Source organism: Filicampus tigris, chromosome 18 (genome assembly GCF_054856515.1).
Source record: "Filicampus tigris isolate MCC_2025a chromosome 18, RoL_Ftig_1.0, whole genome shotgun sequence".
Taxonomy (NCBI): Eukaryota; Metazoa; Chordata; class Actinopteri; order Syngnathiformes; family Syngnathidae; genus Filicampus; species Filicampus tigris.
The window spans coordinates 7,472,501-7,492,072 of NC_141234.1; the positions used below are offsets into that span (position 1 = coordinate 7,472,501).

General features: G+C 41.3%; 1 protein-coding gene across 2 annotated transcripts in view; it reads right to left on the reverse strand.

The window, feature by feature from the left end:
* csmd3b (CUB and Sushi multiple domains 3b) overlaps positions 1-19,572 on the reverse strand; it is a 318,466-nt gene that overhangs the window by 117,330 nt on the left and 181,564 nt on the right. The window contains exons 9-10 of one of the 2 annotated variants that reach the window (XM_086013828.1): positions 12,132-12,206; positions 11,999-12,062 (exon numbers count right to left, since the gene is read on the reverse strand). The exons of the other annotated variant lie outside the window; for it this stretch is intronic. Coding sequence (XP_085869954.1) covers positions 11,999-12,062; positions 12,132-12,206 — 139 coding nt within the window. The remainder of the gene's footprint in view (positions 1-11,998; positions 12,063-12,131; positions 12,207-19,572) is intronic. 2 annotated transcript variants of the gene reach the window in all.

Consider the following 19,572-nt stretch of genomic DNA (forward strand, 5'->3'; position numbering starts at 1 on the left):
CGCAATGAGTATAAAAGCATTATTAAATCATTAATCCACGCTCATGGCTTGCGCAATGACGCACTCGCTCGAGGTACAGCAACGGCTATTAAAGCACTTTGGGGGTGTCACAGAAGATGAGCTTGGCGATGTCTCCGAAGGCGGGGGTGGACTACATTTGAACAGGACTCTCATACTAGGACTTCAATTTATTAATAAAAGACAAGAACAACCTACGGCGCACTGTTAAGCAACCCCTGTTGAGACAAGAGAACTCAAACAATGCAACGGGACTAACTGAATAGGCCTTCTTCAAAGCTTGGCAAACAGGCAACTATGATAACAGAACATAAGATATCTGAAGCTACTTGAAGCTGTACTATGCCAAGCCAAACCTGAACTGAAGCTTATTTGAATGAAGTGAGATGATGCTTACCATATCTAAATGAGCTAACTGAAGCTAGGATGAACGGCTGAAGCTTAGGGGAATCTAACTGACGGTAAAACCCACGTAGCAAAACTAAGTTATATTAAGTTGAGTTAACCCATTAAGGACGGGAGCGCATAACCGCGTTGCTACCACCAAAGCCGGGAGCACTGTTGCGTGTTTGTCCCTTTAAAGCCCGACATCGTATAGGTCATTTTCTTTTTTAGTCCAATTCTCTGTCTCTTAGTCAGTGAAATGCATCAGAATATACATGTGACGGCGTCGTGAGTTGTTGGCGCATATCCAAAATTGTTTCGAGGAGTAATGGCGGATGCCGTCGATCGCTGGAGCTCTGCTATAAGTCACGGCAGTGATATAGAGGTCACACTCGCTTTAAAGCCGTTAAACCATCCAAACGTGATGTATGGATAAGATATATGTTCGTAGACAATGACAATTTCAACGTGTAGGAGACTACAGCATGGTAATTACCACTCCATTTTTTTATTAAAAATAGTGCTTCACTTGCATCTTCGATTGAAAGAGCAAAGATTAATAGACTGTGAAAGCCATGTTTCTAAGCTCTCAAATTCTGCTACAGGGGCTGAGATGTGAATTATTTTGGAGATGGCGAAAATGTCAGGTTTTCAAGGGTGACTCCAAAGACGACTGTAGGTTTTAGAGAGATGTCTCACGAGGGGCTTCAGGCTTTAATGGGTTCAGAGAAATCGGATAATAAAAGCATAGATTGGTGAAATAACCAAAACTATGCTAACTGAAGCCAAGTTAAATAAAGATAGCCAAACTACCGGCAACCATGTGATGCTAGGACAAATTAAGATATGACAATAAAAAATTAAGATAATCAGAGAAGTCAACTGAGGGTTAGGGTTAGCTGAGATAAGTTAAGATATGCCAAAGACTACTGAAGACAAAAGCTAAAAAATAATGACACTAAACGTAAGGTAGCCAAGCTAACTGAAGCTTGGATAAGACACAGAAGAAGATAAGATTACATAAGATATCTGAAGCTGATTGAAGATGATTGAAGTCGACAGAGCTGAAGCTAAGCTAAATAAAACCGAAAGCTAAAATGGTGTTAAGGACATTAAAAAAAGCTAACCAAAGCTAAGATACATGATGTCAGCACAAATGGAGAAAAAAAACATCACAAAAAGACCTACCAAATTAATGCGAAGCTAACAGAGGCTAACCTGCTACCCCCACCAGTGTCCTATGGCTCATCTGTTTTTAAATCATTGGACTGTTTTACCTGTCAATCGTTAAATATTCACTTCTGATTGGCCACATTGTCCACCATTTGGCCAAACTACATGGAACACGTGTAGCACGTGTGTTTGCACTGTGCGAGTGCTCATTAGACAGTAGGGGGAATGCTATTTAATCAGGCAATCTGTCTTAATAGCCTCCACTAATTAAGACAGGTGGGACCTGAGAACTACTATACACACACATGGACACACACGCAACACCTACAAGTATACACACTCCGTGGAAGTATGCCGCTGGGCTGAACGTAGTCTGGGTGGAACCGTCATCAATCAGTTTGCTCAGACAGCAGATGGGTAAGGGTATGCGTGTGTGTGTGTGTGTGTGTGTGGGGGGGGGGGGGGGGTGCGGGTGTGTGTGTGTCACTCAGCATCAATCACAAGTGGGCAGAGGGTAATCAGCGCTCACAACGGGACCCCTACTCGCACCTCCCGACCCACGTTATCTCATCTAAATGCATCTCCCCCTGCCGTCTAGGGAAAGAGAACGGTGACAAAAGACTACGGCACGCGAATGCGTATCAAACTGGACGATGTGAACATAAAACGCAACAAGCCGAAGGAGTATCTACTTGGACGTTGTGGGGATAAAACACCCAAGTGGTGTGTCTGTGTGGCCTGTTTGGCGCAGGGATTGTGCAAAATGGGTACTCCGGTGCCATACAATGTATAATATAAGCCTGTGGCTTTCACAAAGTACCCTGCGAAGGCCCTTTGACAAAGCTACACAGTATTTCAAATGAGAATTGATAAAAGTGCTAATATGCTCACAGATACTAGCTAGTAATTTAGGATGATAACATACAGCAACACGGCAACCTGCGGATTAAAAGAGTTTTACATCTGGCCTGTCCTTGTACATGTAGCAAATCATCAATCTGAATAGACAAAGTGTTTGCAGATACATAAGGATGTTACATATTGCCCTGTTGCCTGGTGCAATTTCTAATGAGAATCAATACAATGTGAACATGCTAACACCTGCTGTAAGTATACAACAATATATCATATTTAATACCATACACATACATGATCCTTCCATTGATGGACACGTTGCATGGTTTTATACTTAAATCTTTGGAAATGCATGGAGGTAGAAATTACTGAAGGTTTGGTGTTCTCAAGCGGTCAAGAAAGTAGTTTTATTATTCATATTATTAAATAACTTCATCTCAATGAAATAATTACTCCACTGAGACACTTCCAAACGGATGCAAGAAACCCATTAAAATGTTTTGGCATGACACTAAAAAGAAGCATCCAAGTACATACACACATTTTATTTCCACTTTATCTCACATAGCAGCATAGAGACCAATCTGGCAATTTCATTTTTTTTAAACTATTGCAAAGCATGGAAGTTGATTGTAATTAATTTTTTTTTCTTTTATAGAGTTTTAATGAAATATCGCTCAAGGATGTTGATCATGCATACATACGATGCCAATATCTAATAAGGCTTACACTTACATTTATTTGAGGGCGGGCTAGTGACAGATATGCTTGATAGGCACTCGTTACAAATAATCTAAGATCTTCAAAAGTGGTTTATTTTTTTGGGCAAGCTGTCCTCCATGATTCACAGAAAAAACTTGCCTATTTTCAGACTCTGCCCCTATCCCCCGCAAAAAGCTATATCTCCATTCAACCTATCCCTCCAACCAAAATCTGACACTTTTTAAAAACATTTTCGAATCACTATAGCAATTGTTTTTGATGCATTTATTATTCAAATGAGATGCGTGTCAAAAACAAAAAGTTTTGCCAAAGCAGGACTGCCCTATTTTGTTTTATTTCCCTCCTCAATGATTTGATTGTGATTTATTTGCATACACACCACAATCAAATTACCATACACTAATCTAATTATACACCTGACTTTGATTCTTTCCATTTTTTCAAACGAGCAATTTCATTAAGGTGTTTTTAATCATATCAGAGGCCGATTCATCTTAACACACCATTTCAAAGCATTTCTGCATAGCAGATATTTATGTGCGTGTTAGCCTATCGGCAACATGTCAAGCCTACCAATGGTTGCGTCATGTTTACACCGCTTGCCAGATTAATAGCTGATCCCGAAAGACATTACCCCCTGGTCGAATATGGGTTCATTTTTTGCAGCCATTCTGTGCCTAATTTCACACGTGCTAATCCTGTACAGAAGCTACATTCAAGTGGCATGGCGGCGGATTAGCGCTTAATTGCCTGCACGCTTGTAATCTAATTGCAGTATTCTCGTGTTCCGTGTTTGATGTATGTATTTCTCGCCGGCTTGTGTCCTTTTACCTCGAGTTAGATCCCAGGGGACCCCAATTCCGCACCCCATCCTTCTGCTTGTCTGGTAGGACCTCTTTCGCAGGAATGTATCACCTCCTGCATTATTACATAATGGTCTACTCGATTGCCTTACCGAGAAGGCAGAAGGTGGGTTCTGTAAGTGTGAAGGTCGTTGGGGGCGCCGAACCCGCCAGGGGAAATTGTCTCAGTCCGAGCCTGTTTCCAATCATTTGGCCAATAGTCCTCTAATGGATTCCCAAGAGACTCCCCGATTGGCTGATGTGTTTTGCAAAAGTTCATTTTTGGGGGATGAGAGAATAATACAAACTGACTTCTATGCCAGTTCCCAAGTTATATTTTAACATTTGAACAAAACATTGGGTACAACTGCAATTTCACTTCATTACACAATCAAGTGGGAAATGATTGACGTTGTTAACGTCTACAAATGTGTCAGGCTTTTTACAGGCTTGCACTGCTGTCCTGTTCCGTTGTTGCTTGTCTCTTCTTTAGCAGGTAAAGATGCATGCTCAATACCCATCATGTCTGGGAACTGACTAGGGCTTTTTTTTTTTTTTTTTTTTTTTTTCTGAATGTTGTTTTCGTAAATACGTTTTGGGACATTATCTGGCTGCATAAGGAAGAATATGTCTTCTCTCACCATCACAATTACTTTTTTTCCTTCATCTTCATCATTATTATTATTATTATTATTATTATTTACCTATAGACAGCTATTTTGTTTCTATGTTGATCACACCTCAAACTTTTCCAATGTCCAAATGTCATGTTTCATTACTTTTATCCACCTCCTCCAAAAAGTGTTTTGTCATATAAAACTCACACGTACAGTGTTGCCTTGAGTTTAGTTTGTTCCATGACCACGCTTGTAACTCAAAACACTTGGATCTTAAATTATCATCATTAATCTGTTTCAGGCAACTTCTGTTACATGTTCTGAGAAAAATAGCATGCTATAGTAATTCGCTTCATAAAAACATACAATAATGACAATTAAAATGTAAATAATTAAACAGTTTTCGCAAGATTATATCCTTTAATTCAATGTACATTGTGCTGATCCTTCCGCTGTGTAAGCCTCGGCCACCTGAGGGCAGTATATCGACATACATGGACAGAGTCACAACCAAGATCAGGAAATTGTATTGTGTCGTTTATGTCTGTGAGTATTCTGCGTCTACATATGTTGCGTCACCATCCGTGTTCAAACATGCTTGAAGGACTATAAATCTACTTTCAGAATCAACAAAATGATATTTCTTAGCTCAGCTATGGTGTTTTATATTTTTGTTAGTGTTGAGCGAAGCAAACTTTTCTGAGGGAAGGTTATGTAGTTTCAAATTAAAAAAAAAAATGTACTTGCTTTGTTTTATGTTAAGTTTGACAGTAAACGTCAACTGGATGTGGCATTAAACAGTTGAAGTGAGTGGAAAAAAATGGAATGACAGGTTGAATCTCAAGAAATAAAAAAAATCGGGCGACAGATGTATCTCAAAAAATCTAGAACTTATCTGGCGGCACCACCGTACCTGGAAATAAAAAGACGGAAAATTGATGATCTTCAATGCTTTGTCCAACCATTGAAAAATGGTCTCATCCTTTGTCGTCATGCTGGGAGCAGATGCAAAAATTACTTTGTATTCTCCTGCCCATCCTAAAATTAACTACTGCTATGTTTTTCTTCATATTCAGTTTGAAACATTGTTCAAGAAAATGTACGCTCACCTCCAAAACTGTTAGATTCCCTCCTAGGAAATTCGCGCAAGTGCAGCAGTCATCCTACAAGGACGCTGAATTGCCATCAAATGTGGGCTGAGCACAGACCCTAAGTTTGATGATCCTTTCGAGGATTTGCCCTGAACATGGGGGTGTGAGGGCCCATTTATCACATATTGCAGCCTTAATTTGCCTCATTTTACTATTATTATACAGTGGTCGAATTCTCTTTACACTTGTACGGCAGTTAAGAATGTTCAGTAGTACATAAAATGACTTAAATAAAGGTTTTATGATGGCGAATGAAATACTTAGCAAGTCAATTTGGAGCAACTAGCTTTGGCGCATCTTCCGTCACCAGTCATCAATCTGATGCCCCGATGCCTGACATGTCACCAAAACTACTCTGGCTTCATCTACAACCTGTCACTGCTTATTTCTAGGGATGTTAATAACAAATCCCCCAAAAATATGTATATATGACGGAAGCCCGACATGTGGCGAGACAGCAGCATCACACACAAGGTGATGGGCTGTCAAGTAGACGCGCATAAAGATCACTAAACAGCGGGCTACTTCCTAGCAGATAACAGATAGGCGGGAGGTGTTTTCAAGGGCAACTGATTGTGAAACAAGAAAATGCAACACTTGCATTTGTGTGTGTCTGTGCGTGTGTGTGTATAATGTTAGGCTAGGATTACAGGCACTTAGCTCATATTGATATACTCCTCTCGCAGGCACGAGCACCTCCTCTCTGCATACTGATTAGACAAGCATGAGAGGGAGGCTGCCAGATGAAGTGCGTGGATGTAAATAGGCCGTTTGTGTGTGCAAAAGACGGCTGTTGTCTGATAAACAGCTAACTCCCGCAGCCGGTCACGGTATTAGCGGCGGCAGCCATTAGCGCTGCCTTTTAATTGCCGGCAGAAAATGAGCATTTTAGCTTCTGCCTTCTTCCCCTGCAATTTGCCAGTGGAAATCAGTAAACAAGGAGCTTAGCGGCAAACTGACCCAGTTTCGAGAAACGCCTGTGACGACAATTAAAAAAAATAGGTTGTGTGTTTAAGTCCTGCATTTTGATCTAACACTGAAAAAAAAAATGTTACGCAAAGCATTAATGAAGAATATTCTGGATTAAAAATCCTCCATTTTACGATAAAGCACAATCTCATATCAATGTACTGCTTCGGTGAAATCTTGTCATCTTGGTGCCAAGGAACTATGTTGAAGTGAGAGAAGGAGCTTCATCCAGTCAGTCTATAGCCCTATTGAACAGCAAAGTAGTGCTCTGTTTGGTAGCAGTTGGACAAAATCTCTAGGACTCATGTTTGTTCAGGCCCCCTGTAAATGTCATTGATCACCTCAAAATGTCTGTTTCAAACCAAAATGGCAGACTCAGTGTCTTTTCGGGTGAGAGTTTGTTTTTTTTGTGGGCCTGCCCATAATAACCATGGGTACCTATTTGATGTTGCTAAATGAAATTTGCGTCGGGGACTGTCTTTTTTTTTTTTTTTTAAGACAAGAATTCCGGGCTGGCTAATGGAAAGAGCAGAGTCAACAGAGCCGCTTTGTCAACATGAGGCCTCAGCAGTTTATACAGGGGACACAAAGGACAAACATCAACTAATTGTAGTGCGTGTGGACGGTAGTCACACTAAAGATCTCATGTCATGATGGTGGCACCTGCTTACATGCATGCGTGATGTCCACACAAGAGTTTTACATAAGGTCCTCTCACTAAGATGGCAGCTTCTTTCCCACTCATAACCAATATGAGCCGGCACTTTAACAAAAGACGTACCATTGTTTACGATTTGAATGAGGATTACACATTCAACCTCAGGCAATGAGCCACATGCTGCTTCACAGAGTCTAAAGACAAATCTATTATTATCTGTCCCCATTTAGAAGCCAGCGCTGGTAGATTTCCCCCACAGCAAATGGCCTTTGTGTATTGTCAGGTGGTACACTCATAATATTTCGTAGTCCCCAACTGCTCATCGATTTTGGGCAAATTAGGGTATTGATCAGCCAATGCTGTAACCAATGTGGATTAAATCACGCTACAAGCTATTAGTGTGTAATTGTTCTGAGGGCGGTGTGGGGGTGGGGGTGGGGTCGACATAATGGGCTGAGAGAACAGTTTTGAGGGACACATTGGCATTCATGTGCAGGTACACGTCGCTCATGTGCATCGCCCCTTTGTGAATACAGCGGTTATTTAAGGTTGTTGGCCTGTTGCCAAAGCAGCAGGTGGCACTGTAAGTCCTAACCGTGATGCTGTTTTAGCCAATCCGAATCGTAAAATGAGACGTAGCTGGAAAAGGGAAAACAATGGTAGATTGAGGAAAGTCAATGTAATGAGCATAAATCATTACCGTATTTTATTGATGTAAAAATAATAATGTTTATAATGATTCATGTGTTAGATTTTTCATGATTAGGCTTGTTAGCTTTATTAGCTTTGTAGGTTTAGCTTTATACTATATTGAAACAGGGAGGAATGTAAGAATAATAATGTACCGTGTATAATGATTCATGTGTTCAATATTTTTCCATCCTCGGGAAGTAGAAACAATGTGGCTGGGTTCAACATCGTGCATCTCTTTAGTCAGATGTCGCAATAACAACGTGGTCATACAAATGTCTCGCTAGTGATAAAAAGATCATGGTCGTTTGTTAAAACAATCCAGAGACTGCACGTGGCACTCTCAAAATCAGGGGATGGAACAAAACTATGGTTGCACTTGTTACACGCACTTGTTCATTATTATAACATTTGGCTGAAGAACGGCACAAAGTAAGCAAAAATAAACAGACAGTGTGTCCCATGGCAACGCGGTTGCAGTTAAGACAACTGAAGACGCAGCTACAGGACAAACGCATGTGTTAACAGTAAAATACATACAAATTTACACAAGGGCTTGATAAAAATTCACCCTTTCAAGCAGGGTGGTCACTACAGTGGACAGCTATTTAAAAGTTGCTTTCACCTATAATAATTAACCTAAAAAAATTAGATGGATTCTTTATTCTTTATCCCCCATCATACTTTTGTTCAATAAAGATTTAATTGCTTAACTCTTACAAACCAAAACAGCAGCACCTGCAGAAGCATTCAAAGCCTCTCAAAAGTAGGGAATCTTAACTACACTTTGAGAGCATGTGTGCATTGGTTTTTTTTTCCCCAGTGAGCTTACAGACTGATTTGTTCTGCCACATCTCTCGATTATTGCAGTTTCTAAATTGTAATAATATTGCAGTAATGGCTACCCTTGCCCTCCAGGCATATCTACTGAAGTATGGTAGTGTGCTGGTTTTCACCTTCTGTGAATGCTGTAGAAACATTTACTTTATAGAATCCTTTTAATCTAGCTGTATTTTGGAAACTCTATTTCTAAAAATAGGATTGCACGGATGTTGTTTTTTCTTTTTTAAGTCAGAATTGAGTCAGGCTAAACAGTGGACGGGATGTGCTGATGTCTCCAGGGAGACATTGTCTGTTTACTCCCTACGCAAATGCTCGCATCTTACCTGAGCCCCCATCTTGAATTGGGTTGAAAAGTTCATATTTGCAAAATAAATGCAACTGGGGATTTCAGTTCTGAGCCGTGGTCCATTCAGCCAGATCGGTGTGGACTTTGACACATAGTTGGCTTGACTTATTCTTGCTGGGGAAATGAGTGTGCCATAACACAGGATTGAGTTAGTTATAAGGCTAAAAATTGGAAACTGGCAGAAAGTTGGATGTCAGGAGATGGTAATGCTATATTTGTTGTGCAGTTGTTTGATTCAAGTAGGCTCCCTTAATCCACTACACATTAGGTATGTTACCTGAATCATCCAATGAGATCAGAACCTCTTATAGCGAGTTATTGGTTATAGTTTTATGGCGAGTCATCAGACTTCACGACTGTGCATGCTGCGGACACAGCACGCAATAGTGGAAACAAAACTTTTGCAATTTAGTGTTACTTGCCCATCTAGTACATGTGGTTTGAATTTGGAAGTCAAACAAAATCTCTATGACAGGCTTGTCTCCGAAGGACAATAGAAAATGGTCCAATTGACACCGAAATGACTGCTTCAAACAAAAATTGCCAAATTTCTCATGTGTTTTATAGTATGGGTTCTTGAGATTTCTTGCAATGTCTCCGGATGCTAAGCTTTTCTATCAATTGGCATGTTGAATAAAAAACAGTCTTCAAGGGTGTGTTGTTGTTTTTTTTGTTTGTATTTTAATTTTATTTTTTGACTGAGACAAGTTTTTAGGGGCCACACATGAACCGTATATGACCGTATACATTTAAGGAGATGCAAAAGTTGGGACATATAGCGTATGGGATGACTCAGTGCTAGCACACAGAGTTGTGACATTATCCATTTAAAGTCATGGAAAAAATGATTACACCACCTTGTTTTTTTTTTTTTCAATTTCTTATTTTAATGCCTGGCACCACTTAAGGTGTCTCACGTGACAAACAGACAGAAAAGAAAACAATGAATGCCTAAAAGCACTGTTTTGGCAGTACAATGCAATAGCTATTGAGGTAAGAATGGTAAGTGATCAAGAAAACCATGGAAACGGGTTATTCACCCTTCATTTAAACTCTTATGAGCAGCCATCATTATATTCCTCCAGACAAATGTACCTTTAAATATACCAGGAATTTAACGAGAAACCTTCAAACCAAAATGACTGATTTCCTCTGTGTTTTACAGCATCAGTTCTTGAGACTTTCTTGATGGGTCGGCTCATGACAGACATGTCCACCAAATGTTATGTTCCTGACTGTGAAGAACTTTGGAGGCTGATTTTTTTCTTTTAAAAACAGACCCATTTTGGGGAATGACTTCTCTGACTCTTGATACAAATGCATAACAATCTCATAATTTTCAAATTGTAAAACTAATCCAACCATTTTATGTCTGAAATCAACAAGATGTGTGACACATCTGCAAATCATTACAAATGGTGCACAGGTCGATACGGTATTAAAAACATAAACGCAGCTCATTACACCCTTGTCATTTGTCATTAAATGGTAGAGCTAAGTGGTTTTGCATTTCGCAAAGTAAAATATGTGAGCCTCATTAAAAAAATCTGAGTGCCAATAAAATAAACCAAAATACGAATTACTCCTCCCTTCTTTAGCTTTGGCCCAATTAAAAGCTGATATGATTGTAAGATAAATCTGATAACCCTGCATGCATGAAGTATTTCCAACAATTCCAGGGCCTTTTCCCACAGAGTTGTACAGATTTATTGCCTAATAAGGGGTTAAATTACCAAATATGTAATAATGATATATCAAAAGCTAAGCAACCAAATATAGTTCCTTTCCCATTACAACCTGCAGTACCTAATGGTATGATTCCTTGCCTGAAAAGGGACTCAATTATCATAATCCCCATGGCACTTAGTGGTGCACATGGTAGTTATGATCATTTGACATTTGGATTAGGGGGTACATGGAACAATCTCTTCACTGTAAGGGGTCCCTGGAGAAACCCAGACGTAGGCTATCACGAACCTACCTTAACGCAGGAGTATGGTCATAATTACAGTAAATATTTGTAAGGAAAAACACGAATAAATATAACACAATCCATTTAAAAACAGTAAGTCCAGCGCTAACTGATCATGCATTTTTGTGCCGTGGGATAGCATATTCCTACACCTCTGCACCTACTAGTTCAATGTGCAAGTGTTAGGGAAATTGTGAAGTCATAACCTCTTAAGTCTCATGCAAGTCTGAAATATTTTTGTCTTAAGTAACCTTATTTATGGAGTCTTACCTGCAGTATTTGGTCTTCATAAAGCGTGACCAATTGGGTGGGATAATGATATTAATAACTTGAAAAGTAGTGGGGAACATTTGCTGGCCCTTTATCTTTAATGCTCACTAAACGTACAGGAACGGCCAGAAGACTGTATATTCCCAATTGAACTATTCAACGGATGCCCAAAAAAAAATCAACACACAGCCATGGAGCCTTGTTCTGTCAGATGCGGAAGAAGGTCTAATGTGCCCAAAATCAAAATCGTGTAACACCTCATTATGTTTCAAACCAAGTCAAGGCTCGATTCTCAAGTCTTGTCACAAGTCATGAAAACGAGTCGACTTGAGTCCAAGTCGCAATTTCTCAAATCCTTATCTCTTGTATGTTAAAACAAGGAATTCAATTTGAGTGTAGAACAACATGTCTTATCGAACATCTTATTGTCAATTCTCCAAACATGACATTGACCACACCTCTGAGCATAACAGTAAGCACCACTCACCAGATGGTTGGGGGCTCAGATCCCTCCACCTCCAGGTAGTCATACTTCTCCTCGGTGTGGAAGTCTGTAAAGACGACAGAGATGGTGTCTCCGGGTTCGGCCAATAGGATCCAAGTACAGTCGGCCTGGTTACCATAGTTGCCGGGGTAACCGGGACTGGTCACCACCCCACTGCCGCCCCGCACAGTGCCCCCACATGTGTCCTCAGCTGTCAATCAAATCAGAGTGACAAATAGAAAAACCTGGGTTAGGGAGAGGAGGAGGAGGGACTGAAGGGCAGACTTGTTTTTTTTTTTTTTTTTTTTTTTTTTTTTTTTTTTTTTTAGATGGGTGGGTCAATTCGGGGAAAAAAAATGGAATGGGAAACTGATTTTCACTCCACCAAGCAGGCAAGACAGCCCGAGGCCCAGCCCTTCTCTCTCCCAACATGTGCTGACTCTCAGTTCACACATACTATGGCTTCAGTGTTAGAAATGGGGTTGCCAATTATTGTTAACTATCATTTCATTCAAGAAAATTAGCATTAATAAATCTGATCACCTAAAGTATTTGGAGTGGGGTTGTGAGGAGGGTTAGGCTGCAGTTCCTGCGGTCAACACCCAAATGACATTTGACTCTCTCTCTCTCCTCAATTGGCGACTCGCAAGGATTGCGACTATTGACTGATTTGCTGCGTAACAGATAAAGACACATGGATCGGCGCTGTGCACACGGCATAAATTATAAACATAATTTATACAGAGGACGGGTTGGAGGGCGACATTGGATGGCATTGGACCTTTTTGCTCCACCGGGGCATCAGGTGTTATAAGTTAGCAATTGCTGCTTAAATTGGTGCCCCAGTGGAAAAAGATACAATGTCCAAAGCATTTTCAACAGTGAATATAAATTATACCGGTATAATTTATAGATATACACATTAAGGAGGCAAATCATGTAGACAACACATTCTTACAAAGGACAATGACACCAGCAGGTGCAGTTATGACGTTTCCCGGCAGAAACAATCAAGCATCATCCTGCAATCCCTGATGGGTGCTTCGACAGCAAGGAGCCACACCCTCCAGGTGGCCGTAGGGGGTGCCTCCTTTAGGGTGGCAATGCCCCCCCCCCAAAAAAAAAAAAAAAAACAGCGTAAACACAACAAACCGATCAGGCGCACACACTCACACAGCAGACAGGAAGTACAACACAGAACGAGCCAGGAATAGACGCGGGGATCACAGGAACAGGTCGGGAAAAACAAAACATGATGTGGTATGAAAGCAACAGCAACTAAAAAGCAGGATTTAAGTGTTAGGTTCCAGTTTTAGCTCGTGTCAAATGTATTGAAGACGTGCAGTAATACAAAGTAACAAATGCTAAACGTTGGAAAATGTGTTTATTGTTCATGAGACATAACTGTTGCCTACCATTGAATGACCACCATAAATACATGTTGGAAACAACAATAAGGAATAATAGCTTTTGCAGTCTTTTCAGACTCCGATGACAATAAAATATCTTATGTCCAGACTGAGGCTCAGTGGTTGGGGACCTCTGCATTACTCGATAGATACTTCTTAAAGATACCAGTGTTCAGTAAGATAAAAGATTGTTCTGTCGATGGGGGAAAAAAGGTCATCCCTGTAATTATGGTATTATTTTAAGGTGAGATTGAGACACAACCGTCAACTTCATCCACCTGCGGCGACATCACCATGATAGCCTGGCTGCTTAAGGATACACTGTATAGACTTTTGTCCGCTGCTTTCACACCTAGGGGCTTGAATTCACCCGGAATAGCTGTGTGTCAGTGGGAGAGCAACGTGGCAATTTGCAGAAGGTGAGAAAGTGTCTGACACCAGCACTGACTCCTGCTGCATTCTGTACGGACACCACTGCGGTTTGTTGTATTAGGAAACATCCCCTTAGGTATTGTGTTTGTGATATCACATACAGGTAAGGCGCACGGGAGGCGGTGGGGCTGACTTAAGCACTGTGGTTTCATGGCAAGGGCCAACGGAGAGTTCATTTATCAGCAAGTCAGTTTTGTTTCTGTCCTGTTGCACCTTAGTGATGTACTCGTACAGCACAAGGCAACCTGTGGAGGCTGAAGCACTGACCCACAAGATGGAGTTCAGTGGGTGTGTGTGCATCATTTCACATCACCTCAGCGAGCGAGACTTTTGCCCCTTCCTTTACCTTTTCCCAGAGTCATACCAGCTCGCCACCCTCCTCAACCGCTACGGTCTTAACTTGTCTTCTGGCCTTCAAACACTGGGTGATAATTATGGATCGTACACAACATTGTAGAGTGACTGCTTGTCAAGAGTCGAGGAGAATCCTCTACACAGCGCAAGATTGACTTTTATACTGAGCAGGGAATTTGTTTGTAATTATTACATTACATTACACAATTACATTCGCCGAACTGCAATTCCTCTGAGACTTTTTTTTTACATGCTTTAGTACAGGGGTGTCAAACTCCAGTCCTCGGAGGCCGCCCTCTTGCATGTCTTAGGGGTTTCCTCGTCCAACACACCTGATTCAAACGATCGGGATCAGGATCAGGTGCCTGCAGAAATTGCGGATGAGCTGATCATTTGAAACAGGTGTGTTGCAGCAGGGAGAGATGGAAAACAGGCAGGACAATGGCCCTCGAGGACCGGAGTTCGTAGGTACTGTTCCTCTGGTTAGCAAACCAGGAGCCAATTCTTTCATATACATGTGTGAACAATTTGGCATCATCAAACTGTTTGCAAATACTATATAAAATACAGCAGGGCAAGTTATTCAAGATAAAGTCCATTTGAGAATCACTTGCTCACCAAAACAGCAGCACCTACTGGAAAAAAGTCAGCCAGTTTGTAAAATTAAAATGTGGAGGATGTAAACGTGTTCCTTGACCAGTGTTATCCCAAGGCAGTTATGATCCAGTGGACACTGACGTGGTTGCTCCACAATGTTGCGTGTGTCCATGTTAAATAAATGTCACCCTCAGGCAACATGAAGGAGCAGCACAACATCCATTGAATTTAATCAAAAAGCGTGCAAAAAACAGTTTAATTTTTTTACAAGCTATTTAACTGTCATTATTGTATGTTTCTTAAGTACATTAAAGTGTGCTATTTGTCTTTTTCTCCTCTCTATCTTTCTAAGCTGTAGTTTGCAGTTGTTCTCCATAAAAATCATTTTCATTTATTTTTAGACCCGCTTTCACTGCCCATATTGTTTAATATGATTCCAAAAAAGAAGAGCTGGTACGACAAATGTGGTCCTGCTGACCAATGCACAACAATGAATCCCAGTGGAAATCTCCGAAAGGTATTTTCTTCCCATCCACTCCCTCTTATGAGGCATTGGGGGCTTTGATCCCTGCTTCTTAGCCTGCTTATCCCCGCCTGCGTTTACCATAAACCCCCCACTGCGCTGTCATCAATATCCCCGTCATCTGAGTATTCTTTCTTTATCCCTCTCCGTCTTACTGCATGCTTCCTGGAGATCTCCTCCTCTTTGCTCTTCTTGCCTCTTTTTACCTCTCCACTCCTCACCACAACCCCCATAACTCCATCTCTTGTTTGCATTGCTCGCTCGGTGAAATTCCCGATCCCCATAGGACAAAAAAAATAAAAATAAAAAAACATAGTGGGTTCAATCAGCCACTGTCAGTGTGAAGAGATTACATCATCTTTTTTTCCTTCCTCTTCCGGACTTCAGGCTGCATCCATCCATCCCCGGCTGTTCTCATCTACTTCCACCCACCCATCCATCCATCCATCCATCCATCTCTCCATCCATAGTGTGTGGTACTGCTCTATGTATAGCCATCAGTCAGTCCAGACCAGTACCGCTCGCTACTGAGTTTACCTACAGGGAATAATTAAATGGACTGCATATGTGGAAAAAGAGCAGTGAATTTCTCCCTAACAGCCCTTTTTATTTTTCTTATTCACCTGACATAGAATGTAATATAACTAGTCACCCCCGCCTCATCTGCAGTTGAGTAAACACCGCAAATGCCTCCAGACACAATTTGAAAAAAGACTGCCCCCTGCCATGTCATTTTACTTTCTTCCATTTTCAATCATAAAGCTTAATGGGTCATTCTTCAACAGCAGCTCCTTGAAGCGCTCCGACATTGCCCATCACGACTTCCAGGAAAGACGTCTGCCTCACTTTCCTCCTTCGGGGGGAATCCGTTTCCACTTGGATTGATACCGCCTGAACCTGATGCCATCTGACACCATCTGACCTTCCACTCACTCCCTCTTCCAAACCAAGTCCCACCCACTACAAAAAATTCTCATAAGTCAAGTGCATGTAAAAGACACATGGTGTAAACCAGGGGTGGGCAAACCTTTGGACCTGCGGGCCACATTGGGATGTAAAATTTGACAGAGGGGCCGGCCAGAAACATTTGCATCGAGTGTTTAGGCCAGATAACACACGCAATTAAACGAACAAGCCGATTGACTTCAAGCGTGCACTGATGGCTGCCCCTTTTCAAACGTGCAAAAGAGCTCTCATGCAGGTAGTACGTTTGTGTCAATGAATATCGTCACTGTTCTGTGAAAAACATCTCCATTTTTTTTTTTCATTTTCTTATTTTTACATTAATGGTGTTCCCGCCTTACAGACATTGCATTAATGTGAAAATTTAAAAAAGTTTCCAAAATTGGAGATAAGTGTTTTTCACAGGACAGCGACAATATGCAAGATGCAGCGCCTCCACACCTGTTCATACAAGTCCTCTCCTTGCGTTGTCCTCCTTAGCAACTCCATGCTCAAAAGCTCCTCAATTATCTCAAAACTTTCCGTACTTTTTTTCTAATTGTGGAAATAGATATTCATTTATTGAACAATAACATCTTCAAAACAATCAATTAAACTATTATTTTTCACTATATAAAATGTGACTAATAACAAAATATCAATAATTTAAACCAAATGAACCAATTCAAATCATAAAAATAAGCGTAACACATTACTATTATAAGAATAAACAATGCAAACAATAAATATCTTACAGATTAGTGTGAAGCAAAGTTCTTTGCAATGAGCAACGCAAGGAACAAGCTTAACTTAAACAGTAAGGAACAAAGAAAAAATTGCATTGTTTTAAATCTTTAGTGGAGGACGTGAACGAGAACAAAAATAATAATTGGGATCAAATTCATGATTTGAATGTGGCCGACAAGTATGACAAGTCAAACTGTGGTCATGGCTAAGAATTGTTTGCAAACTCAACGTATATATACTGTAACTATGGCAACGGCGCGGCCGGCGGCGGACGACGCCTGTGGCTGGCCGGCGGCAGACCGAAAGACTCTTCCCCTTGACGCTCAACCAAAGCCAGGAAGTGCGAGGCTTCACTATCGCTACAATCCGCTTCATAAAGTGGATTAATTTGGCGTGGTGGTGGGCAAATCTCACTCGCTTCCAGACCCGGAAATGTATATTTAGCGTATATGATGGCCTGTGTTTTGCACGACCGAATGACGTCATCGCTAGACAAGACCCTTTTCCCCACTTCTGTCGTGCAGAAAGACAGTGGGTGTGGCTTGCCACAAAGGACCACCAAGGGTCAGTGCGCCATCTACTGGAGAAACACGGGCACTGCAGGAGAGCGGTAAAACTCTAGGTCAACTGCACTAGGTAATATTTTGATCAATGTTCACCAATTTTAGGGCTCCAACTCCCCCTCGGGACTGCACCCAATTCAGTCGAAAGCAGGTATACTAGACAAATGAGTGACACTAAGATGCTAACTTATGCCATCAAATGTGGCGCCATAGTTTAATCATCCACTTTAAAAGGGATATTTGTTGTCCGGCAACGTGGCAGACAACATTGAGGTTTACTGGAAGAAATGCAGAATGTAATTAAGAGCAAGAAGAAGAGGTAGAGAAGATCTTCAAAGAACCTCCAGTCAATGTTGTTCTAACAGAGCAGAGAAATATACAATATGCTTGTGAGTATTTTTATCTGTTCTTCTGGTATGTGTTGCTACTCCGTGTGTGTTAAAAATAGTTGTTGTTTTGAAGATGTATAATTACTGTAAAGCCCTAGATACAACAATCCGATGTCGGTAAGCGTCGGGACGTCGGAACACCGTCACATCAGACCCTGTCAGGAAGCATCTGGTTGGTGTTTCAGCATGTTGAATCATTCGTCTTGAGTTGTGACATTTAGCCTCTCTGATTGGCTGTTAGCTAGCGAATCAGCACACAGGGCAATAACAGGAAATGACAAATGCGGTAGTATTTCACGATACTGTGTCAAGAGAGCGAGGGCTTACTTCACGTGGGAGTTCATCTTGAGCGAAAAATATAGCTGAATGCATTGTTCAGGTTTTTATAATCCGACCCCGGCCAATAGTTTTTGGCTTTTTCTAACCAGGAGGAATAGTGATTACCGCCGCCGATGGTATGGATTGGTATTACATCTCACGCAAGTGCAGAAGTTACTTTCATGGTCAGCATCACTGTCTGTCGTTATGCTGTATTTTTCCAGCATGATGTGCCGACAGTCGGCCCGACGCCACGGAGGGTAAGTGTCTGTCACTGTTGACCAGCGTCTTTTTGGTCTATCAGGCCTTAACATTGAAGCTGATTTGAATTAGCCCACCATGGCTTTTTATGTTACATGCTAGCATTAACCTAGTGGAGTTTCATTTGATGAAATAACTCAATTTACTGTATTATGTCCATCCATATAACAGGTACTACTGTAAAGCAGAGGTGGGCATTTTATGAAAGTTTGCCGGTCCATCAATCATCAGTGGCCTGGGCATCCGTCCATCATCAGTCCGTCATCTGTTCATTAAACCGTGAACATATACCGGTCAGACCATCATGGTGTTTTAACCCGCGCTTTAGTATGTGTATAATGTGTTTGTAGCCATTTACAAAAAAAATACATTTAATCTGGTCAGAGTCTGTTATTATCAGTCAGTGTTTTATCTTTCACACATGCAACTGTGTCAAACAGTGCACCATCGTCGTCCCTTGCTCGGCAGCTCAATAGATCATCAGAAAAAGTGACAGCATCTCTGCCACGCTGGCGCATAAACAGTCGGCGCGGTGACCTTCAGCGCCGCCCACCATCTGTCCACAAATCAAGGAGCAGCTGCTGTCTGCCACTCAACTAACTCGTCCAACATTTAGCCCAATTAGGGCAGAAGAGCGATGGAATGCTCCATCATACGGAGGAGATGCGTGGCGACGTCAATGATGGATGGCGTTTTTAATTCCGACAGTGCGAGCGTTTGACCCCTGATTACATTCAATTTCCAAGTCAGATAAAATCTGCATGTCATTATGGTTCTTTCCCTAATATTGATACTGTTTAAGCCCCTGACTTCCAAAGCTCACTGAACTGAAAGCAGGGCTTCATATTTTGAAGTACTGCAGCTGTGGCCTTTGTGCTATAATGCGGTTGGGGCTAAGTGGCGAAGATCGGCGCCTGACTTGTTTTTGGTTTATTTGTCACTCCCAGCCTAAAATAGCTTCATGGTAACAATGCAAAACGCCATTTTGGGCTAATGAAAATTAGCATGGATGTCATGAGAATTATAAAACTTCACACTACTA